Source organism: Hyperolius riggenbachi, chromosome 3 (assembly GCF_040937935.1).
Source record: "Hyperolius riggenbachi isolate aHypRig1 chromosome 3, aHypRig1.pri, whole genome shotgun sequence".
Taxonomy (NCBI): domain Eukaryota; kingdom Metazoa; phylum Chordata; class Amphibia; order Anura; family Hyperoliidae; genus Hyperolius; species Hyperolius riggenbachi.
The window spans coordinates 352,733,378-352,754,774 of NC_090648.1; the positions used below are offsets into that span (position 1 = coordinate 352,733,378).

Consider the following 21,397-nt stretch of genomic DNA (forward strand, 5'->3'; position numbering starts at 1 on the left):
TTGGATGGTACCAATCTTACTTGTTGCTAAGGGTAACAGATGCATGCTACATCTGTATCAATCTACAATCTAGCCCCTCCTATGAATCATACAACTGATATGTTATAGATTTGGACTATTCCCCCAAAATGAGGATGGCATAGAGGAAATAGATGGGAGTGGATGGTGGTTGGTGGAGGAGATAGTGGATTTGTGTGCCTCTCTGCACTAGGACCTCGCAGCTCTCCCGCCCCCCGACCCTCCCCTTCCCCAGCTGCAGTCACAGCCCCCTCCATCTCTGTCCTTCTCATCCCTCCCTCAGTCCGCTGCCTTGTCTCTCCATCCCCGGCACCCAGTCAGCCCTCTGCCGGCATGGCCTCCGTTAGCTTCAAACCCCACCGCCTGGAGCTGCTGGCTGCCTATCAGGACGTGATCCAGGAACAGAACTCCATAGACTGGTGAGTGGCTGGAGCCAGGTGCAGGCATGTCACAGTGCTCTCTGCATGCACGTGTATGTATGGCCACTGCATTATGCTGCAGAATAGCGCTGTACCAGGCTGCCGCTCAGGATGGCGGAGCAGCCAGATAGCGCATTATTAGGATACGCTGTGCGCCAGTGTCTGCAGTGCCTGGGACGGGATGCAGGTTAATGGGGTGCATAGGTCTGGATGGTGCAATACAGCAGGTAATGTGGACAAGCAGGGCTGGGCTGGGGTAGGAGGGGCTACAGAGAGAGCAGTGCAGGGATTGGGGTGCTCACTGACTGTATGGAATATAGGGCATTGCTTGGAGACACGCACTGACAGTGCAGGGGTGTGTTAAAATAATGGAGGGGATGCATTGAATGCCTTGCTTGAAATTAGGTTGTTGTTGCTGCCTGCCTGCATGGTACATTGTATGAGACATAAGCCCCAGTGTAATGCCCCAACCATTTGCTAAAAATTGCAAAAATGCACATATTGGATGTGCGTTATAGATGACCACCATTGTCTCAGCTGTGTGGGGATTGATGGGTGCTTATGCTTGAGATAATTGCCTTATGTCCTTGGAGCAGTAGATTATGAAAGCTTGCATTCTGGAAAGGATGGGCTTTATGCAAACCAGTGGATTCAGAATCTATCTATCTATCTATCTATCTATCTATCTATCTATCTATCTATCTATCTATCTATCTATCTATCTATCTATCTATCTATCTATCTTTACCTAGGCTTGCACAGAGTGTTTTGTTTAGATGTTCAATGTATTTACACAGAGCTGCCTGAATTCCTCTGTGAGGCTGCATTGCCAGTCAGATGGGTTGATGCACAATGGCCAGACAGGCTAGGATGCTGAGATGTGCAGAGGGGCTGAATGGGGCTGCTCTATTAGATCTACCTCTTTGTGTCTGGTGGTTAGCTGCAGAAAGGGAACTGGAGGACATTGCTGGTGTGGGGAGGGTGGGTCAAAAGATAGAGGGGAGTCCAGTTTTCTGTAATTTCTTTCCCCTCCTGTGTTATCTGAGAAAATTTAGGGGGATTCATGTGGGAGGAGACCTTGGGGAGACATTGAGAACTTCCATTAGGGTGGGACTGTCAAGAATCTAGGAGAGTTGCTGGTGCTGGAGGAGGGAGTCTGTAAGGGTGAGATCAGACAAATGATTACAGCATGTGAAAAAAATGGTTGAGATCAGCTCTCTGGTTTGCTTTAACTTCATATGGAATTCCAAAGCTTATGGGGAGATTTCACCTTTTTTGGAGGTGAGCTGTGTGCCCTGGGAATGGGCGAGCTAGACATGAGATAGATTAGCTCTCTGGAAGAAATCAGTGGGTGTTAACTGAGGGGATGATGTAGCTCTAGTTAGTAAAGCATACGGCCAGCTCTGTCCGGTGAATTGTGTTCTGGCTCACATTCCCTAGTCTGTGTATTACCTCATCCACCCCCCCCCCCCCCCCCCCCCTTTCTTTTTGTCTACCAGACCCGTTTTTTTTTTTTTTTTTTTTTTTTTAAACTTGTTCTTTGTTTCTTGTTCATTGTACAGTAATTCTCCTGCACCGCCCACTTTGTCTTTTCGCCTTTCACCTCATGTCTCTTGCAACAAAGAGTACCTTATCACATCTGTCAACTAATGACTGTTACCCAAATGAGAATTTTAAGTTAAGAGCAAAATATTTTGTGTGACATGATTTTTTTTTTTTAAGAGGTAATCACTGTAATGGATACTAGAAAGCGTGGAATTCCTGTATGTGATTGGGGGGATGATCATAACTGCGCTTCTCCACGTGCTGCAGCCTTTGTGCTGTGGCATCCACATCCTAGTTGCAGCACTTTGTCTCCTCAATTACTAAAACACGTTAATGTTGAAATCGACTTTCCTATCTTGCATGCAATGTTGCTTTACTACACCAGCCCTTCTGTGGCATATATTTCAAACTCTAACATGTTTAAAGTGTTGGCACTATTCTACTTAATGGGAACCAGCAGGAATCCTCACAGGGAATCTCTGCTAACTTGATTAGGCGGACAGCACCTTCTTCTAGCTTTTCGATAGGTTGTAGTGAATTGCGCACACGCTATTCAGCCAGTCACAACGCTTCGTACTGTAGAAGGTGCTGTGATTGGAGGACTGTTCCCTATGACAGTGGTTCTCAAACCTGTCCTTGTGACTCTTCAATGGTGCATGTTTTGCAGGCAACCTCACCTATGCACAGGTGGGGTAATAAGTATCTTACCTAGGTGGATTCCCTGTAGCTGAGACACTAATGACCCCACCTGTGCATAGGTGAGGCTGCCTGCAAAACATGCACCATTGGGGAGTCACAAGGACAGGTTTGAGAAACACTGTCCTATGAGGTAAATGGGAACTGTGCTCAATATAAAAAGCCAGATACTTAAAGAGAGAGAATGCTCTGGGTCCTAATGAGCCTTCCCTCTCCTCTCTCTCGGTGCACCGCTGTGCACCGCTGTCCCCGAGAGCAGTATTTGAATAATTTGGTCAAATATTGCTTGCTCGCCTGGCAAAGGTGACTTTGGAAAGTCTTCAGGAGCCCGAGTGCCACTCCATACTGCGTACACACGAGCGCCCTCTCTCCTGCACTCTGGAGCCGCCTGTCTTCAGGAGGACTCTGCTCCCAAAGAATTCCGAAGTCCCCAGCGGCAGGGGATTCAAACATGGGAGCCAGCACTGCACCGGGAGAGGAGAGGGAAGGCTCATTAGGACCCAGAGCTTTTCCTCTCCTTAGGTAAGTATCTGGTTTTCTTTTTAACTCCCATTAGCTTTAAAGTAGACTAGCGCCAAAGTATTTTAGGATGTACACTTTGCTAGAGGCCTGACCTGACTCTTTATGAGGTTAGTAGGTGTTCATTATTTCACCTTCATGGTCACCTGATCATTTAGGTATTGGTTCAAATCTAAGCCCCTTTCTCAGCACTGGCATTGGCTGGGGAGCTTTCACTGGTACTCGTTGGATATGTGCTTGACTTCCAACTTTCCATGCAAACGTCCACTGACTTTAAAGCGGATCCGAGAGGAAAAACTAACTATAACAAGTAACTTGTCTATAGATCTTATCTAAAGTTTAGATAGTTTACACAGCAAATCTAGCTGCAAACAGCTTCAATAGAATATGATTATTTCTTCCTGTGATACAATGACAGCAGCCATGTTGTTTGTAAACATTACACACAGCAAGCTTATCTGCATCTTCAGCACTTAGCCTGTGAAAAAAAAACAAATCCTCCCTCCTCCCCTCTGCCTCTAAAATCTCTGGCTTGTAATACCTCCCCCCTCCTCCTGCCCAGACTGAGCTCCCATGAGCCCTTGCTACTGTCTGAAGATGCCAAGGCACTCTGAAATGCTGTGGGCGAGGCTTGTTTAGTTTATAGGGAGAGTATTAAAACAAAAACAAAGTATTAGGCTTGAGGAATGTCCTATAAACAATAGGAAAGGAACACAATTCTGCAATGAGTATAAGTTCATCTCTGATCCACTTTAACTCAGCTGGTCACACCCCTGCAGGCTCTGGTAAATTAATTGGATAGTAGTGATTGATTCTCACACCTTGCCTGCTCACTCCCAATTCAGTTTTGAGCAGAGATGCACTCTACGGTTAATTGAACTGTAAAAAAAAAAAATAGTAATTGATTAAACTGCTAGCCTTGTAATGTTTGATGCTGTAGTGTACAACACCAGGTGGCCATTCATCTTCATTGAACCTGATCACCTTTTATTGATAAACAGCTCAAAACCTATTGAAATATTGATATATTGGGGACAATAACTCCCCAGCAGGTTCGATCAAACTGATCAATTTGAACAGAGAAAATACTACACATTTTGATCCTTATCTCACCTCCTCTAAGCAATTATGCCAATCGTATTGGGTGATCAATTACAGTGTGGCTGATCGAAAGTAGATAGACTAGTGGCCCACACACTACAAGTGAAATCCTACGTAATTCTTTTTCACTAATCGTGCTGAACAATGTTGTGCCTCCATGCTCTGAAACCAAAAATTAATTTAGTGCTGAGGAAAAACATTTAAACAGTAGCCTATTCCTTTACGATCAACCAATATTATCCATCCTGCATCAAGTATACTGGTTAATGCAACCAGATATCGACCAATTTCTATTGATCAAGCAGAATGGAACATAATCGATTCTCCTCTAATAAAATGATTGAGTTCAATAGTCGATCGCGCATGAAAATCGACTAATGTATGGTTACCTTAAGGGCTGTGTTGTATAAATGCAGCAATTTACTCTTGTCATTATTGCGTACCACATAGCTACCTTTGATTGTGGTTAGTTTTTGGTGTTCCCATGTTGTGTACCCGGTGGTCATAAGCACAATACTAAATGAGCCCTGAGGGATTTCACTGCTTTTCAACTTCTGCTTATGCTGCCTACAACAAAAATCTGTTACTACAAGTTTCTGCTGGCGGGACATTGTTGGTAGCAGCTCTATTGAAGATTTGTAGTAGCAACTTCAGCTGGAGATTTGTAACTACAGTAGAACAGATTGTGTCCATGAGGGACATACAGATGGCTTTAAATTGTTTTCTATCCACTTTTTTTTTCCATTTACCAAATTCCAGCTCATTTGTGTTGTCTGAATCTTCTGTCCTGCTTTTTACCTCTTGTCCACCTGAACATCTCCCAAGTACACAAACACTTGGGTCTTCGCATAAGGTTGCTTTATGTTTTCATCTAAGATAGCTGCCCCTTATTCCCAGTGGCTGGCCTCAGTCTACAATCCCTGGCAAGGCTCTTGTTTTTCTCCCCTCTGAATCTCCTGAGATGTGAACAACATGTGAATAGAGTGGCCTCAAAGAGGGTCACAGCACTTCTTCTGAAAGGCAATACTTATTACTGCCACTTCTTTTGGGATTACAGGACAATTGCAAATTAAAAGTTTAGGGCCCTGGAGACAGAAATACAAAGTGATTTATGGGATCACTCATTTGCTTGTCTGTCCTCCATTGTCATAAAGCATGCTCCGTCTTCTTCCATCTCTTTATTTTCTTGTTTCTCTAAGGCTAGTGACACACCAGGACGTTGCGTTTAGGGGACGTTATAGGGCACATAACGTGCCCCTAACGCAACGCCAGGTGCTCTCTGGTGTGGACGTCGGAGTGAGCCGCGTTGTGCAGTTCACTCTGGCGTCCGTGATGCGTACTCTTGGACCCTTCGGCATCACGTGGTCCCGCCCGGCCAATCGCCGCACAGAGTGGCCGTTTCAGGAAGTAAACACTGCACGTCACTGAGTGCAGTGAATATTAATTAGCCATGTGCCCGGCCGCTCTCCCCTCCTCCCCAACATGACTGAGCATGTGCAAACAGTCTAACGCGGCTTAGCCGCCTAGAACACACAGTATGCAGCACTTTGCTGCGTTACAATGTAACGCAACGTGGGCAGTGTGAACAGCTCACTTGTGTTACATTGCTGTGCGTTGGGGGAGCGTTACAAGCTGCACTAACGTGCGCCTGTAACGTCCCTGTGTGCAAGAAGCCTTAATCCACTTTCAGCCATCTCTTGTCATTGCTTTTGGTGTAATTTGCTTTGCACGTACACATGCCATACCTCCGCCAATGACTGGTCCGTCAGACCCTCCCGCTGGGCGGACGTTAAGCCGGCAGTAGCATGTGTGTATGCGCTGTCGGCAGACTGATAAGGCTGCAGCGGGAGGGTCTGGCGCACCCGTCATTGGTGGCGGTATGGCATGTGTACGCGCCTTTAGCATTTGACTTCTGTGACTTTTCTAGGGAAGAGAGGTTGCTAAAGGATGTGAGGTTGTGTTTAAATTGGACATCCAGTTGAGTGCAGTGAGCCCTTTTCCTGTTTTTTATTTTATTTTTTTACTGTATCCATGATCAGATGAAACCTTAAGGCCTCGTTCACATTGTATCCGCACAGAAACGTATCAAAAAACGTGCAGAGAAAAACGCATGCGTTTTTCACATGCGTTTGAGTAAATTGACTTGCATTGGCATGTGTTTCTGTGCGCTATGCAGATATGCATGCAACAATGCGTGTCAAAAACACGTATGGATGTAACGCGCTAATGTGAACGAGGTCCATAGAATTTTTTTTTTTTTTTTTAATGGACCTCACTTTTTTTAATGGACCTCACAAAACTCATGTTGCACGTGTTGTTGGAAACAGGACTACAACACGTGTAGTGTGAACGGGGCCTTAGTGAGTGGTTTATATGGAGGCCTTCATGTTTATCATCTTTTAAAAATGCCTTCTTCTTTCTGGCTGACTTACTGACCTGTTGGCTGTGGTAGTGTCTTGAGTCACACATCTGGAACAAAGTCAGAATACCCAATTGGCTTAAGGCCCGTACTCACGGGCTGCAAATGTTGCCTGTCGCCAGCACACGTGAGCGTGTGGGCGACAGGCCGGCGACAGCTTCTCGCCAGGTCCCTCCGCGTACACACACGGAAGAGGGACCAGCGGCGAGGCGGAAGCTGTCGCCGACGTTCCTCCTCCCCCCGCCGGAAGCTCCATTTGATACAATGGAGGTTGCTGTCGCTAGTCCGCGTACTCACGCGGACTAGCGACAGTTGCGGGGGAGGTGCGGCGGCGACTGTCGCCATGCGATTGAAAGTTTCAATCGCATGGCGACATGAGCGGCAGGCGACAGTTCGGGGTGCGCGCGCGTGCGACGGCCCATACTCACGGGCGACCTGTCGCCGCAACACGCGCGCGCCGCGTGTTGAGGCGACAAAAGTCCCTCGTGAGTATGGGCCATTAGTCTGTGGTCTGTGTTAGTAATTCAGAAAGCATTAAAACAAGTGTTTTTTTTTTTTTTTTTTTTTTTTTTTTCTCCTGGCTGTCTATTCAGATTTTTGTTACCAAGAATTGCTTAAAAGTGAAAAGCATCCTCTTCATCACTTTTAATTAACTCTTCTACTCCCCTGTACTGTGTCCAACAGGAAGATACAGGGATGACCTCGCTATGTGCTTCCAGCTGTTACTATTCCAATGCCCCATTGTTCCAGAGTGCTGTGTAAAGGTTTGGGGGGAGGGGTTGGGAGGCTGCACAGTGTCCACCATTAGGAAGTGACTGTTCCTTGTAGTTGTGGTTGGTTAGATATGGTTTAAGTATGGATTTTATATATTAATTGCAGAACCAGAATAGCTTACACATGTTTGCAATTAAAGGGATGATTTTACAGCACTAGTTGGGTTTACCCTGTAATGGCAAATCAAATTGAATCGAATCCCGATCGGACATGTCGGATTTAATCGGATCGTAAATAGAATTGTAATCGAATCGCACAAATAATCGTATCGTGTAGATTGGGCTTTAGACCAGCAGGCCCTGAGTTAATACTGTAAGGAGCCACAGAGTCTGCTTTGAAGATGGTCACACGACCCCTGAGGTTGTGGACCCTGTAGACCAGGGATGTCAAGCTCTTGACCTAAGGAGCCAAAATCTTAAACATAGTCTACCTGGCAGGCCAAATTATTTATTAACCTCCCTTGTGTTCAATTTCTGTGCAAAAAGTGGTTCAACTAATTATCATGAAATTTTTGCCTGCATCTTGCCAAAATGTGTTAAGCAAGGGTCTAGTATAGATTTTAAGTATAATACGTTTCAAACACAAGCGTGGAAAAAAAAAAAAAATCACCTTCTGCTGGGCCTCCCTTTCCCCAGAGCATGTGAACATTTGCAAGAAAAAAAAAACGCATGTGGAAAAACTGCCTTAGTACTACTGGATGAGCCTGACTCAACCATATCGTTTTCAGCTATATATGTGTCAGGCTCGTCCGTATCGCCAGGGAAGTGAAATTTGTAATATGTTAGATGCTTACCTTAGTAGAGAGAAGGCTCTGGATAGTCCTGAGGCCTCCCCCTTTTGCCTACAACTTCACCGATCCAGCACTGGCACCTTCTAAGCAAATCCAACAAGAGCTTGTTGTATTAGCTCTTGTGCCAATACTTTGCAACGGTTTACGCACTGCACCTGCAGTACGGTCCATGCCTGTACAGTAGCTTGTGAATGGCTTTTTCCTCTGTGCACCAGTGGCTTTGTCCTGCTGCGCAGGTTGGAGTCGTACATTGGATGGAACGCGACAACGAAGATAAAGAGGTTCTTGGTGAACAGTGCTGGGGTGGAGGAGAATTGGAGAAGCCTCTGAATCATCCAGAGGCTTACCTCTACCATAATAAGTCTTGTTTTTTATTTTTCTGTAATGTTTTGGAACTCTATTTGACCCGTTGTTGCTCTGCTGTCTTCTGATAAAGCTATTTAACCTCCTTGGTTGAACAGCTCTTCAGAAATCATACATGCGCAGTAAGCAGTATACCCACTTCAGAACTGCTCAGGGGACATGAGTAGTTCCGAAGAGCTGTTTGGTCAAACAGCTTTCCTGGTTGACAGCAGAGGAACGATGAGTCACATGGAGGGAGTGAGAAGGCTTTAGACTATCCAAAGTCTTTACTTTTTCTTAGGTGAGTATTAAATCTTAAAGAAGAACTGTTGCGAAAATCTAAAAATTTAAAACGCATACAAACAGGAAGTACATTTCTCCCAGATTAAAATGAGCCATAAATGACTTCTCTCCAATGTTGCTGTCACTTAGGGCCCATTCACATTAGAGCGTTTTCCCGCGATTTCGGCAAAACGCTCAAACGCTAGCGCTTTTAAAAAGCGCTCGTTTAATAAAACCCTATGGGTCCGTTCTTGGGTGATTTGCGCTAATCGCTGCAAATTGCCCAGAATCGCGAAACACAAACGCGTCTCCTGCACCATTTTCAGACTATTTCCTGGCAATCGCATTTCAGTGCTATGGAAGCGCCACAGTGTTCAGTGATTTTTTTCCGTGGAAAAATCACTCCTGCAAAACGCCGGCATTTTGCTAGTGTGAATGGGCCCTTACAGTAAGCAGTAGAAATCTGACATTAATTGAAAAAGATTTATACAAAGATACTGGCCAGCCTTCCTGCTCGCTGTACACTATTTTTCCAGTTGGACGGAGCAACTGCCATTCACTCAGTGCTTTTAAAAATAAAGAAAACCCTGAGAACCCCCCATGGGAAGATAGGCTAGTCCAAAATCTGTCGGTAATGTCAGATTTCTACTTATTATTGTAAGTGACAGGAACATAGGAGAAAAGTAATTTATGGCTCATTTTACGCTGGGAGAAATGTACTTTATTTGTATGTGTTTTAAATTTTAAGATTTTCGCGGGAGTTCCTCTTTAAGTGAATTTCTTGCTATCATTTTGAACTATCCAGTAAGCACTTTTAAAGGGAACCTTAAAGAGGAACTCCAGCCTAAACAAACATACTGTCATTAAGTTACATTAGTTATGTTAATTAAAATAGATAGGTAATATAATCTCTTACACACACTGTTTTAAAAGAACAGGCAAATGTTTGATTTCATGATGGCAGCCATTTTTTTGGTTGAAAGGAGGTGACCGGGAGCATGAGACACAGTTCCAACTGTCTTGTGTCCTGAGCACCTCTCCCAGTTGCTAGGCAACGTGAACAACATAGGAAATCCTATCATGCTCTGCACAGCATCAGGGAAAAAAAGCCCGGGCTTTTTCTCTTTGATGGGTGGAGCTAAACTAAAAATGCAGCTAAAAATGAGGCTTTGGTAAGAAAAACAAAGTTCTGATGCTGTGAAACTGTTAAAGAAACACCAAGCCTTTTCAGTTCTGCTGAGTAGATTTTTAGTCCGGAGGTTCACTTTAACCGTGGTAAAAAAAAGTTTCACTTACCTGGGCCTTTCCCAAGCCTCCTGCAGCCGTCCTGTGCCCACGCAGCTCCTCCAGTGTCCCCCGGTCCCTCACCGCCGCTTATTTTCATTTTCAGCCGACTGCCAGTCGTCCTCCTGCAACGCGTCCTATTCTTCCGCATTCTCCGACGTAAAGCGCGTCCATGGAACGCATGCCCCGCCGTAAAGCGTGTCCGGATGACGCGCATTACGGCACTTTACGTCGGGGAATGCGGAAGAATAGGACGTGTTGCAGGACGACGACTGGCAGTTGTCAGAAAACAAATCTAAGCGGCGGGGGACCGGAGGACACTGGAGGAGCTGCGCCGCCACAGAACGGCTGCAGGAGGCTTGGAAAAGCCCCAGGTAAGTAAAACTTTTTTATTTTTTATTTTTTTTTTACCACGGTTAAGGTTCCCTTTAAGTACAGGCTCTAGGTTGTACAGTGCCTCCTGCTGAATTACACATGTGCAGAGTCACGGCTACAGCCACAAGTCCCCCCCCCCCCCCCCTCTCCCGCATGCTGCGGCTCTGCGCAGTACGCAGTTGGCACACACTGATGCAGGTGGTCACAGACACCTGCAGTTTTATTCAGGGCTGTGGAGTTGGTACAAAAATCATCCGACTCCTAAGGTTATGAAACCTACGACTCCGACTCCAGGTACCCAAAATGGCTCCGACTCCTTAGTCTAATACTTACCACAACTGTGGATTTGGTACACAAATTATCCGACTCCTCATTTTATGAAACCACTGACTCAGACTCCAAATCCAGGTACCCAAAATTGCTCTGACTCCAACTCCGCTGACCTGGTTTTAATTAGATAGGATTTGGAGGCAGCTAGTAATTGTGGGGACCCATATGAGGATATATATATATATATATATATATATATATATATATATATATATATATATATATATATATATATATATATATATATATATATATATATATATATATATATATATATATATATATATATATATATATTCCTATGCAATTCATTTTTTTTTCCTGAGTTTTCTCCTAGGTGATATTTTTAAACTTGTCAATAAAATGCCAACCACCAACAAGCAAGAAAACACACAATTACACTATCAGTTACAAAATGCTGAAAAATTATTTTAAATAGAAGATGAAAAAATATCTCCTAGGAGAAAAAGTGAATTGCATATGGCCCCAGGTCAAGTGAGGACTATAAAGTGTAATTTCTTTTCTTTTAGTAAGAACTCCTCCAGTCTTGGGAAGGGAAATATACCCAACAGAGATTTATAATGGAAGGAGAATTACATAATTTAGGATAAATCTCCCAGTCAAAATACCCCTATTGCGACGGCTTCCATAGGTGTAGTAATTTTTATCCCCCAGCTCCTGTTGGTGAAATGTTTACTTTAACTTCCTGTCATGCCTCAGCGACAGGAAGTGTGGACAACAGCAATACATAGATTTTTCAGGGTTCTCAACATTAAGAAGCCATCAGTTAAAAAAAAAAAAAAAAGAAGCTGTTAGCTGCCATTGTTCTCCTCCTTCTGTTCTACTTCACTAATGTAATATGAGAAGTATGTGCAGTTGGTGCTGAGATTGGCTCAGAACATACTTCCATGGCATTGAATATTCTGCTTGCACAGAAAGGGATACATCTGTTTGTTTGTTGTATCTCTGCAATGGCTTTATACCTGGTCACTGGCTGCAGCAGCTGGTGCCTGGTCATGAATACTTGGCGTAATACAATTACAGCACTGAAGCTACCAGACATGAGGTTTTGTTATGTAGCCAAGAAAGAAAAGAGACTTTCTCCTGCTTATAGTGTATAAATGTAGTTTATGCATATTCTAAATTAGGCAGACCTAGTTGACATTTCCTGAGGAAGTAAAATTGGGTACAAAATGCCTTATCAGTAAGGTGTGCAGAAACATCCCACTCTCATTATTAATGGAAATGGACTACCCGAACAGTGTTTTTATGTTTGCATTGCCACCAGACCAAATCTTCTGCTGCTGGTAACCTGCTGTTCTCAGATCACCTGATGCCAGGCCTGTGATCCTGTACACCAGACATTCCTAGTTTTGTTAGAAGGCTTTATAAGCATAGATTTCACTGACTGTGCTCCCTGTGTAGTCTGTAGGAAGATTTACATGAAGAGTGTTCTTATGGTCACACAGATAAAGACACTACAGTCCATCCGGAACAACTGTTGATCAGTGAGAGATTATACACTAAATTATCATGATTCATTTGAAGGGATCTGAAGTCACAATGAAAATGTCAGTGACAGTATTTGTGTTTGGCATCCTTACTTCTCTTTGTTAATACATAAAAATGATCTCCTGAGTTCTGGTTGGCCCCATAAGTACAGGGTGTCTCAGGGTGCCAGGGATTACAGTCTTCTCCAACCAACTTGGACTGTATTCTGCCTATTGCACCAGTGCAGAGACCTGAGGATGATATTGCATAGGGAAATCACTGCAATCCCCACTACCTGGTATCTACTGAGGCTAAGGAGGACATCATTCTTGCCAACAAATGTCAGGCCCAAATAAATAAGGCATCATAAATGCTTTGGAGTTGGAACCACTGGAAATGGCATAAGAATGGATAGAACTGAACATGGCAGGGAACGTGTTCACACTGTTTATTAAATTTAGCTAGCTAATCCAGTCTTCATGGTGAAAATTATGGAAACTTGCTTGTGATTCCATTGGCCCCTTGAGAGCACAGCTAGTAGAGATCTGGTGTTCTAAATGAGATTTGACTCTTCAGTTGTGCATGCCGTGGCTGTATGAACCAGGACCGGTCTGTCTTCATTTTACTATTGTTTTCCTATGATCTGCAAGAAGGACACATTACCAGGGATGATCAGTGAGATGCAAATATTTTGGAGGTCATGCAGGATTATGAACCTTTTGTATGCAAATGAATGTGGCTTATAATATGGACCAATCGAGGCTCACCAGGGTTTAAATTGACTGGTCCATTTTCAAGCCGCATAAATTTGCATACAAAATTTACATAATCCTGCATGAACTTGGAAATATTTGCATCCCATTGATCGTCCCTACATTACTGTTACTTTTGTGGTAGATTTTGTTATTTTTATAAGAGTATTGAGAGTACTTTTATGCTTTTAAAGGTGAAGTCCATTCACGGTAATTATTGATGCCACACTTGAAGCTTTAATGGTTTCCTCATTCCTTAGGCCCAGTTCACACTGGAACTAAGGAATGCGGCCCGATCGAAGAAAACTTTGGCCACCCCTGACCTAAGTCTGCCAAAATGCAGGCTGCAGGGGAAGCATGCACACGCATGTGTGCCCATTTCAGCCCTCCAATGCATGTGAAGTGTTTCATGACAACATTTCTAAAATAGTGTTTTTGACACAAAAATACTTCAGCACTCTAAGCTGCCACTTGTGTTTTGAACTGTAAAATAATAAATTTAGAAAAAAAAAATCTGTTTTAGGCGGATGGGAGGTTATGAAGCTGTATTTTCTAACTATGTACAGTAATTGAGAAGTATAACATCATTCGTAGCTCTTCAGTGTGGCAGAACATAGACATATTTGGCATGTAATGTTGATATGTATGTAATTCAGCTCTGTCTTTAGTGGTTTGGCTGGGATCCTATTTAAGGTAAAATGAAGTGTCTATAAATGTAGCATATTTGTATAGTTTCTTGGCTGCTTTAGCAATCAATACTTTACTTTAAGTGCGAACTAGAATGACTCATACAGTATATAGTGGTATTAGCCAAGCCATAAAACCACCAGGCTAATATTGTGTAGATCTCTCTTGTGCCCAGGCCTGGATTTCACAAGACCTCTGAAAGTGTCCCGGTGTTGTCCTTTAAAATGCACTAAGCACCCAGGATGCATTTTTTTTTTTCATGAACCTCCCCATAAGAAAGGCGTATAATACAGTGTGCTGTTGGGGGGGGGGGGGGGTGCGTCATTACTTACGGGTGCTGCTCCTCTAGCCTACCATCCGTGTGGAGTGCGCCATCTTGGGGAGCCGGTACTTCAAAAAAACTCTAGCTGTAGAGTGCGTTCTTGGCTGCCGCAATGTATGATGGGATATATAGTCTCTAGATGTGAGTACAATAAATAAATGGAACATTTTATATTTGCCTCATTGGGTAAAAAAACATACTTTTTCAAGGAGTTTCCTATCAATTCTCTAATCTAATGGATTGGGAAATGTAAAAAGTAAGATAAAATTGTGCCCGCTATGTAATGTCACAGTTTGCATATCAACAAGCCATGGTACCCGCAATTTTAGCTGGCATCTCCATGCACCCAAATGTCTTTTTTGCCACAAATCACCGCTTTTACAATGGCTGCCTATTACAACAAATTGAGGCTTTAATAAAGCTATCTTGTCTATGATAAGAATTTTGAAGATTCTCAGGAAAATGATTTTCTGTACACCAGAGTTTAAAAAAAAAAAAAAAAAACAGCCATGACAACCATGAGTTAGAAATATCCAGCTACTTTTCATGCTTTCAGGTTATAAGCCAATTGTTACCTTTTGAGAATCAGAACATGAAATTATGGAACAAAGGTTCAATAGCTGGTCTTACTATTTCAAAAGTTGCCAAGAAATCTGAGCATCCTCTGCATGATGTGGGTATACTTTAAAGGTCATGCAATTTCCATTTTAGATACTATTTGAGCAAGTGGTCAGATTGGTATTCAGTTCTGACATTGATCACACATAGAGAAAAACTAGCATACACTTGTTTTCTTTTCAAATTCTGATCAGATTTCCAAATGGATATAGATTGACATGGTAGACTATGGCTGTATCCTAGACCAGCTAATGCTATAGCTACCAAAGCTAGAACATTAAAGATCTGGTAGGAGGAGGTCATCTAAAATTTGCCTGCTGTATAAAGTAGTAGGTTACGCCAGGGATGCTTATGCTGAAAACATTCTAAACTTTCTTCAAATGGATTTCTATAAGGATTAAAATATGTTAAAGTTAAGATTCCATATTTCTCGATTAAGCTCAATGTTTAAAAGAAAATTGAAGACCACCCATGGGTTAGACCTTTTCATTGAAGTGGTCTTCAAGCTCACTATTAGTTCCAGAATCTGGCTTTATTAAATCCCCGTCTCGTACCCCAAGATACTCTTCTCCTCTACAGTTCCTTTCCATGAAAACTGCTTTTATTTATTGGTGATTTTTCTTTACAAGAAGAGTTAATGAACTTCAAGCTCTATCCATCCGTAAACCTTATTTCTGGGTCAGTGATGAAAAGATCACACTTTCTTTGTATCGCTTGTTCTTGCCCAGGGTCTCTACTAGTTTCCACAGAAGTCAGAAAATAATCTCACCATCTATTCCTACTTCTCTGTTACAAGAGCAAAGTAAACATCTAAGTGTTCTCCACTACTTAGAGATTATTACACCCTTTAAAATCTTTTTATTTTATATCATAAGAAATCAATAAAGACCACGAAGAAGATTTAATATTAAGTGTGCTGGAAGATTTGAGCATGCCCTTCCACTGTTTTAGGGCTAGTGCACAAAAGCACTTGAAAAGTGCTTGGCTACTGTAACCCAATGAGGGTGTTCCCACATCAGCATTGTTTTTTTTTTTCGTTTGTTTTGTTTTCTTTATTTTGCGCTGCATGTAGCATTGTTTGGGAGCAATTTCAGCATGAATGAATATGCAAAAATGTTAGTTCACTCAAAAATCGCTCTGCAAATGGCTTTGCAAGATTGCTAATCGCTTGTGATTTTGTGCACTAGGCCTTATACAGATTGTCACTGACTTACTGTGCATATAAACCATGCAGCATCAACCAACATGTGCACATAAACCGCCTACAAAATTAAGGTTAATAATCTTTTGCCGTATAGAAATATACTTCATTAATAAGAACATAAGACAATCAACCATCAGCATGCAGCACTGGTTTCCATTAAATTGTGATTGCAAGGTAATTAACCACTTTATCAGTTTAGCCCCCAAAATAAGTCAGATTAAGCAGGTGGAGCCATTTGTACTTGGCGGATAAACATGATTCTGATTCTTTGTAGCTGTTACCACATGGGACACATAAGGGTCCATTACCAAACGCAAGCAACAAAGTTTCTGTAGCGCCGCAATCACAGGATGCTGACACTGTGGTGGATAAAGGAAATCCTTTACTTGATAGAACTGTCATAGGAGCAGGGCTTGGGCGTCGGAACAATATTAGGTACCTGGAGTAGGGTTGGAGTCGGTGGTTTCATAAACTGAGGAGTCGGGAGTCGGATGATTTTTGTACCAAATCCACAACCCTGGTAAGAATTAGACTAAGGAGTCGAGGAGTCTGAGCCATTTTGGAGTACTCGGAGTAGGTAGTTCCATAAACTGAGGAGTCTGATGGTTTTTGTACCGACTCCACAACCCTGCATAGGGTGACCTCAATAAAGCATGTTAGGGCAGTTCAAATGTGCAGCTGATCTTAGTACACCATATAAACAGCACGGGACTGCAGCTGCACATGGATGTCATGGGTAATTAACAGCTGTCTAGCTTTTGTACTGCAATGAACAGTAAAAATCCAGCAACAGTGGTTCCAAGAGATACTGAATCTAGTGCTGCAGGGCGGTAATCCAAGAAACATCTTGAAATGATTTTGTGTCTGCCCTTTAGAAAGCTTTTTAGCCCACCCTCTGTTAGCCTTATGCTAGATGTGGACATTTTCTTACACACGTACTAGAAAGATATTCTAGGAGTGGTCCTATTATTATAATTTTTTTAAGTGATCTTTTAAAATATTGTTTTGTAACAACTATTAGGTTTTTTTATTTATTTGTTTTTTCTTTTTACAGGGTAGCTACAGATAACTGGTGTTGTCTTTTTTAATACAAGGTATCATTAGGGCTCATTCTACATAAGTAACTGTAGAAGATATCTGCAAAAAGACAACCACATCATCAAGCAGTAACCTGGCTCTTGGGGTCCTTTCTCACTATGAACATTGCGTTGCGTTGGGATACTGTGAAGCAAACTGCTACACCACTGATCAGCAAATGTGAACATACTATAGGAATATAATTGCTTCGATGTGATTACCGTATATTGGCCGTTGTGATACAATGCAGTGGGTGAAAAATACCCTTAATCTACGATAAAGTAAAGTGAAAGGCAGCACAACTAAACTCCCCGTTCTGCAGGAGTAATTACCTCGTGGCTGGATGATGTAATGGTTAAGGGCTCTGCCTCTGACACAGATCAGGGTTCGAATCTCGGCTCTGCCTGTTCAGTAAGCCAGCACCTATTCAGTAGGAGACCTTTGGCAAGTCTCCCTAACACTGCTACTGCCTATAGAGCGCGCTCTTGTGGCTGCTCCTCTGGCGCTTTGAGTCCGACAGGAGAAAAGCGCAATATAAATGTTATTTGTCTTGTCTTGACCTGAACAGACCTAGAACAGTTGTTGCTTCTTTTCCACGTCTGCACAAAATGAGTAGCTGACAGGAAGCTCTGACCCTCCTAGTATTGACAAAGTTTGTTCCAGTCTGTATGGAGCAGATAAGCACTAGAATTCAAATATAAAAGATAATCAATTGAAATAACGAGGCGCACTAATCCTTGTAATTTGTATAGTTGTACTAAAGGGATAATTTTTTTTTTTTTCCCTCAAAGGTGAATTACGGTACTTAAAAAGTTGGACATCGGTTTAACACGCATAAACCGCACTGCTTGTAACTTTTGACTTCTTATCTTTATTTTTTTTTTATTTTTTTTGGTATTTGTACGTTTTTAGAGCATCTGGTGAAGGATCATGTCTGCCATGGAATACTGATCTAATGCTGGGCATACACGGCTCGATTTTGCCACTCTATTTTCCCGCTCTATTCCGCAGGCGATTCTCTTCCGCTCATTTTTCTTATCTTTTTCCATTGTAGTCAATGCAGAATCGACCGCGGAATCGATCGGGCGGGAGATCGGACGTGTCGTAAATTATCTATAGAGCCATCTAAATGGCTCAGAATCGAGCCTTGTATTCCCAGCATAAAATGGCATCCATAGTGTGTTGCTTGAGCAGAACTTGCTTGGATCTAGTATGCCACTTGGCAGTAGTTTTGTACTGCTCGATATAGAACAAAATTGCTGCTCTGCCATTTACCCTGCTTGTAAATTGATATTTCATTTTCTGTGGCTTGTGAACATTGTTCTAATCAATTTCTGCTTTAGAAGTAATAGAACGTGGTTGTTCATGTTCTGGAGAAGCAGAAGATTAGATTAAATGATCAAATGTGTTATCAGTGCTGTGTTTTCCCAACCTATAACACTAGCAGCTTTTGCCATAATCAAATTTCACCTGAGCTTCTATATTCTGAGCACTACCAGTGAATGATTGGAAACTGTATTGACACATGACTCAAGGATAACAATGGCGTGCACCTTCCGTCCAAGGTTTAATTTCCATAAAAGTGACAGCTTTACAGTCCATGTGCGCAACACAACACATCAGCGTGCAAAGATATATAAGCAACAAGTGAACATATCCTATCGATCTTGCGTGTCCATAACTATGACTGGTCAGTGGGAAGGAGGTGGGTGGTAGGCACAGAGGTGGCGAGCGACGGCCGTTTCGCGTCTCCTGACGCTTGGTCACGCTACGTGCCACTGAAAGAGGACATCGTAAACTTCCGTAATTAAGACGGGGAATTTACCCCGCCCCTTCTGGTTACATCACTTCCTCCTCGTGAGAGCCTGTTGTCCTGGATACAGAAACGCCAATCTGGAGACCCAGCAGGGCGGAGTTACAGGCTCCGTCCAATGCTAAAAGACCTCCCCTGGAAACAACAACCGCTCTCGCGGTGTTGAAAGCAGCCCGTGCTGTGCGTTTAATCGGCGGCCAGTGCTAAAAAAAAAGGCACACATGCAGCCAAACAAAACCGCATCTACACCGCACCGGGCAAAGCCAAGTATAAAGGCAGGGAGGGTATCCTAGATCCCCAGCGAGTGTCACTGAACCCAATGCATCCCGGGTGACTCAAACAGTGAATTTAAGTCAAACACCATGGGGGCTCTAAGGACAATCATTGACCTGACTGAATGGGAGAAACTTTTTATTAGCAAAGGGAAAATACCAGGGGCAATATCTCATTTATACAAGTCTATACTGGAAGGCAGGAGCAAAGGGAAACCATATTTTCTATGCGAATGGGAGAGGGATATAGGACAAACAATCACAGAAATGCAACAAACTAAAATACTGTCCATGACACACACCTCTTCTATAAGTACCCATATACAGGAGGGGGGTTATAAACTTTTAACTAGGTGGTATAGGATCCCAGAATTCCTTGCTAGGGTCTATGGAATAGATGGAGCTTGCTGGAGGGGATGTGGGGCCAGGGGGACGATGCTACATATATTCTGGGAATGCCCAGAAATATCTGCATATTGGCTGAAAATAATAGACCTGATAAAAGAAATTACAGGAATGGAATTAGAACGTAACCCCTGGCAAATCTTATTTCATATGACGCCACTATCCTTCAAAAAATACAAACATACGGTTACCCCATTCCTACTCAATGCAGCCAAAAGCTTAATATCAACCAAATGGAAACTTCCTGGCCCCCCCTCCCTGAAGGACTGGTTCCGGAGGATTAACTTCCTCCAAGAGGCGGAAGAGACAATCCTATCAGGGAAAGATAAGTTTGAAAAGTACAAACTCATATGGCTAAATTGGATACTTTTCAAAGATACTGTCACATATCAAACAATCATGCTCCCCGGGGAAGGCGACTAAGTCTTAATAGCCATGGGAACGAAACAATACATCTAGAACTCAGGAGGAATAATTAGAGGATCTGACACAGGTGATATTGTTATGTTATATATGTTAAAATGTTCTGTTTTCCTTTTGCTTAAATAAGAGTAGACATATAGGTTATAAGATGGCCACACTCGGAACAGACTGCTTGCGAGCAAAAGAAGGCCAGAGAACAAAACTGGGACTACAAACCAGAGTGCACTCAGTTAGGATATCATTCATGCTTAATATAAGCTGCTTAGAGAAGGTATATGAAACAACATTATGATGTAAACTTTTGACAACCTTCCTGCGCACTGTGTGCAAAATGACAATGTATAAACCCTGTTGCCTACAGATTTTTGAAATAAAAAACGATTATATAAAAAAAAAAAAAACTGAATTTAAGTGACAGTGTCTTTAAAATCACGTGAATGGGGAAATATTTAAATAGCCTATAAATAAACATTGGTACAAACATTAGGACGATGGCAGGGTTCTTAGTTCAAGAAGGGGATGGGGTGCATGTCTATGTCACCGCACGGATGATACACCCAGCATTTACAAATTGGTTAATACTGTTATTAATTATTTTAATCACCATCCTATCAACCATTAATAATTTTGACAAACTGTGGTGTCAAATCATAGCGGCGACAAATTACATGCCTCCCCACTACCCACCTCACATAAAAATTACACCTTTGTTCTACCTAGCTAAACTGTATTGCCAGTTACTTAAGGAGGCCACTGACAATCGAGTTTCTAGCAAAAATCGTCCAAGCCATCACCTAATTCTCATCGGAAGTGAGTTCCGTCACTACACCATCAACGAACCAATCTCTGCTTCCTATCTATCAAAACCGACTAAAGAATCAACATTTTGGTTTGACGAAAATCCAGTTGGACTACCGTTTTTATAATAGTTTGTAATTGATTATGCCCATCAATAAAGATTTACAACCAATCCGATCAGATTTGCTACCATTATTATTGATTTATAAAGCGCCAACATATTCCGTGGCGCTGTACAAAGTAAGAAACAAACATGGGGTGCATAATACAGACAATGGTGTACACCAATATACAAGATACATAATGACAAAATACAAAAAAATGATATAAAATACAGAATACAAAATACAGAAGTGGTAATGACAGTGATAAAAGTAACATGATAAATAAAATGTTTAATGATTTCCAAGACACAAAAGGGGGAGAGAGCCCTGCCCTTGCGAGCTTACAATCTAAAGGGAATGGGGGGAAACAAGAGGAAGGGTAGTATACTATAAAATATATAGAGGCAGTGCGTTTTTAGGATTCCTAGTAGGAGTGCAATTTGGTCTTAGGACAAAGGGAGGTGGCCTAAGGTAGCTCATATGCTTGTCGGAACAAATGTGTTTTTAGAGAGTTTAAAGGTAACCTTTAGAACGATT

At 42.4% G+C, this 21,397-nt stretch overlaps 1 protein-coding gene across 3 annotated transcripts in view; it reads left to right on the forward strand.

Annotated features, from left to right (window-relative positions):
* The first annotated feature begins 277 nt into the window (after positions 1–277).
* Positions 278–21,397, forward strand: part of DBN1 (drebrin 1) — a 172,180-nt gene continuing 151,060 nt past the window's right edge. For 2 of the 3 annotated variants that reach the window (XM_068277091.1, XM_068277090.1), the window contains exon 1: positions 278–437. In XM_068277091.1, the coding sequence (XP_068133192.1) occupies positions 352–437 (86 nt within the window). In that variant the 5' untranslated portion in view covers positions 278–351. The remainder of the gene's footprint in view (positions 438–21,397) is intronic. The other variant, XM_068277093.1, reaches the window with a different exon arrangement.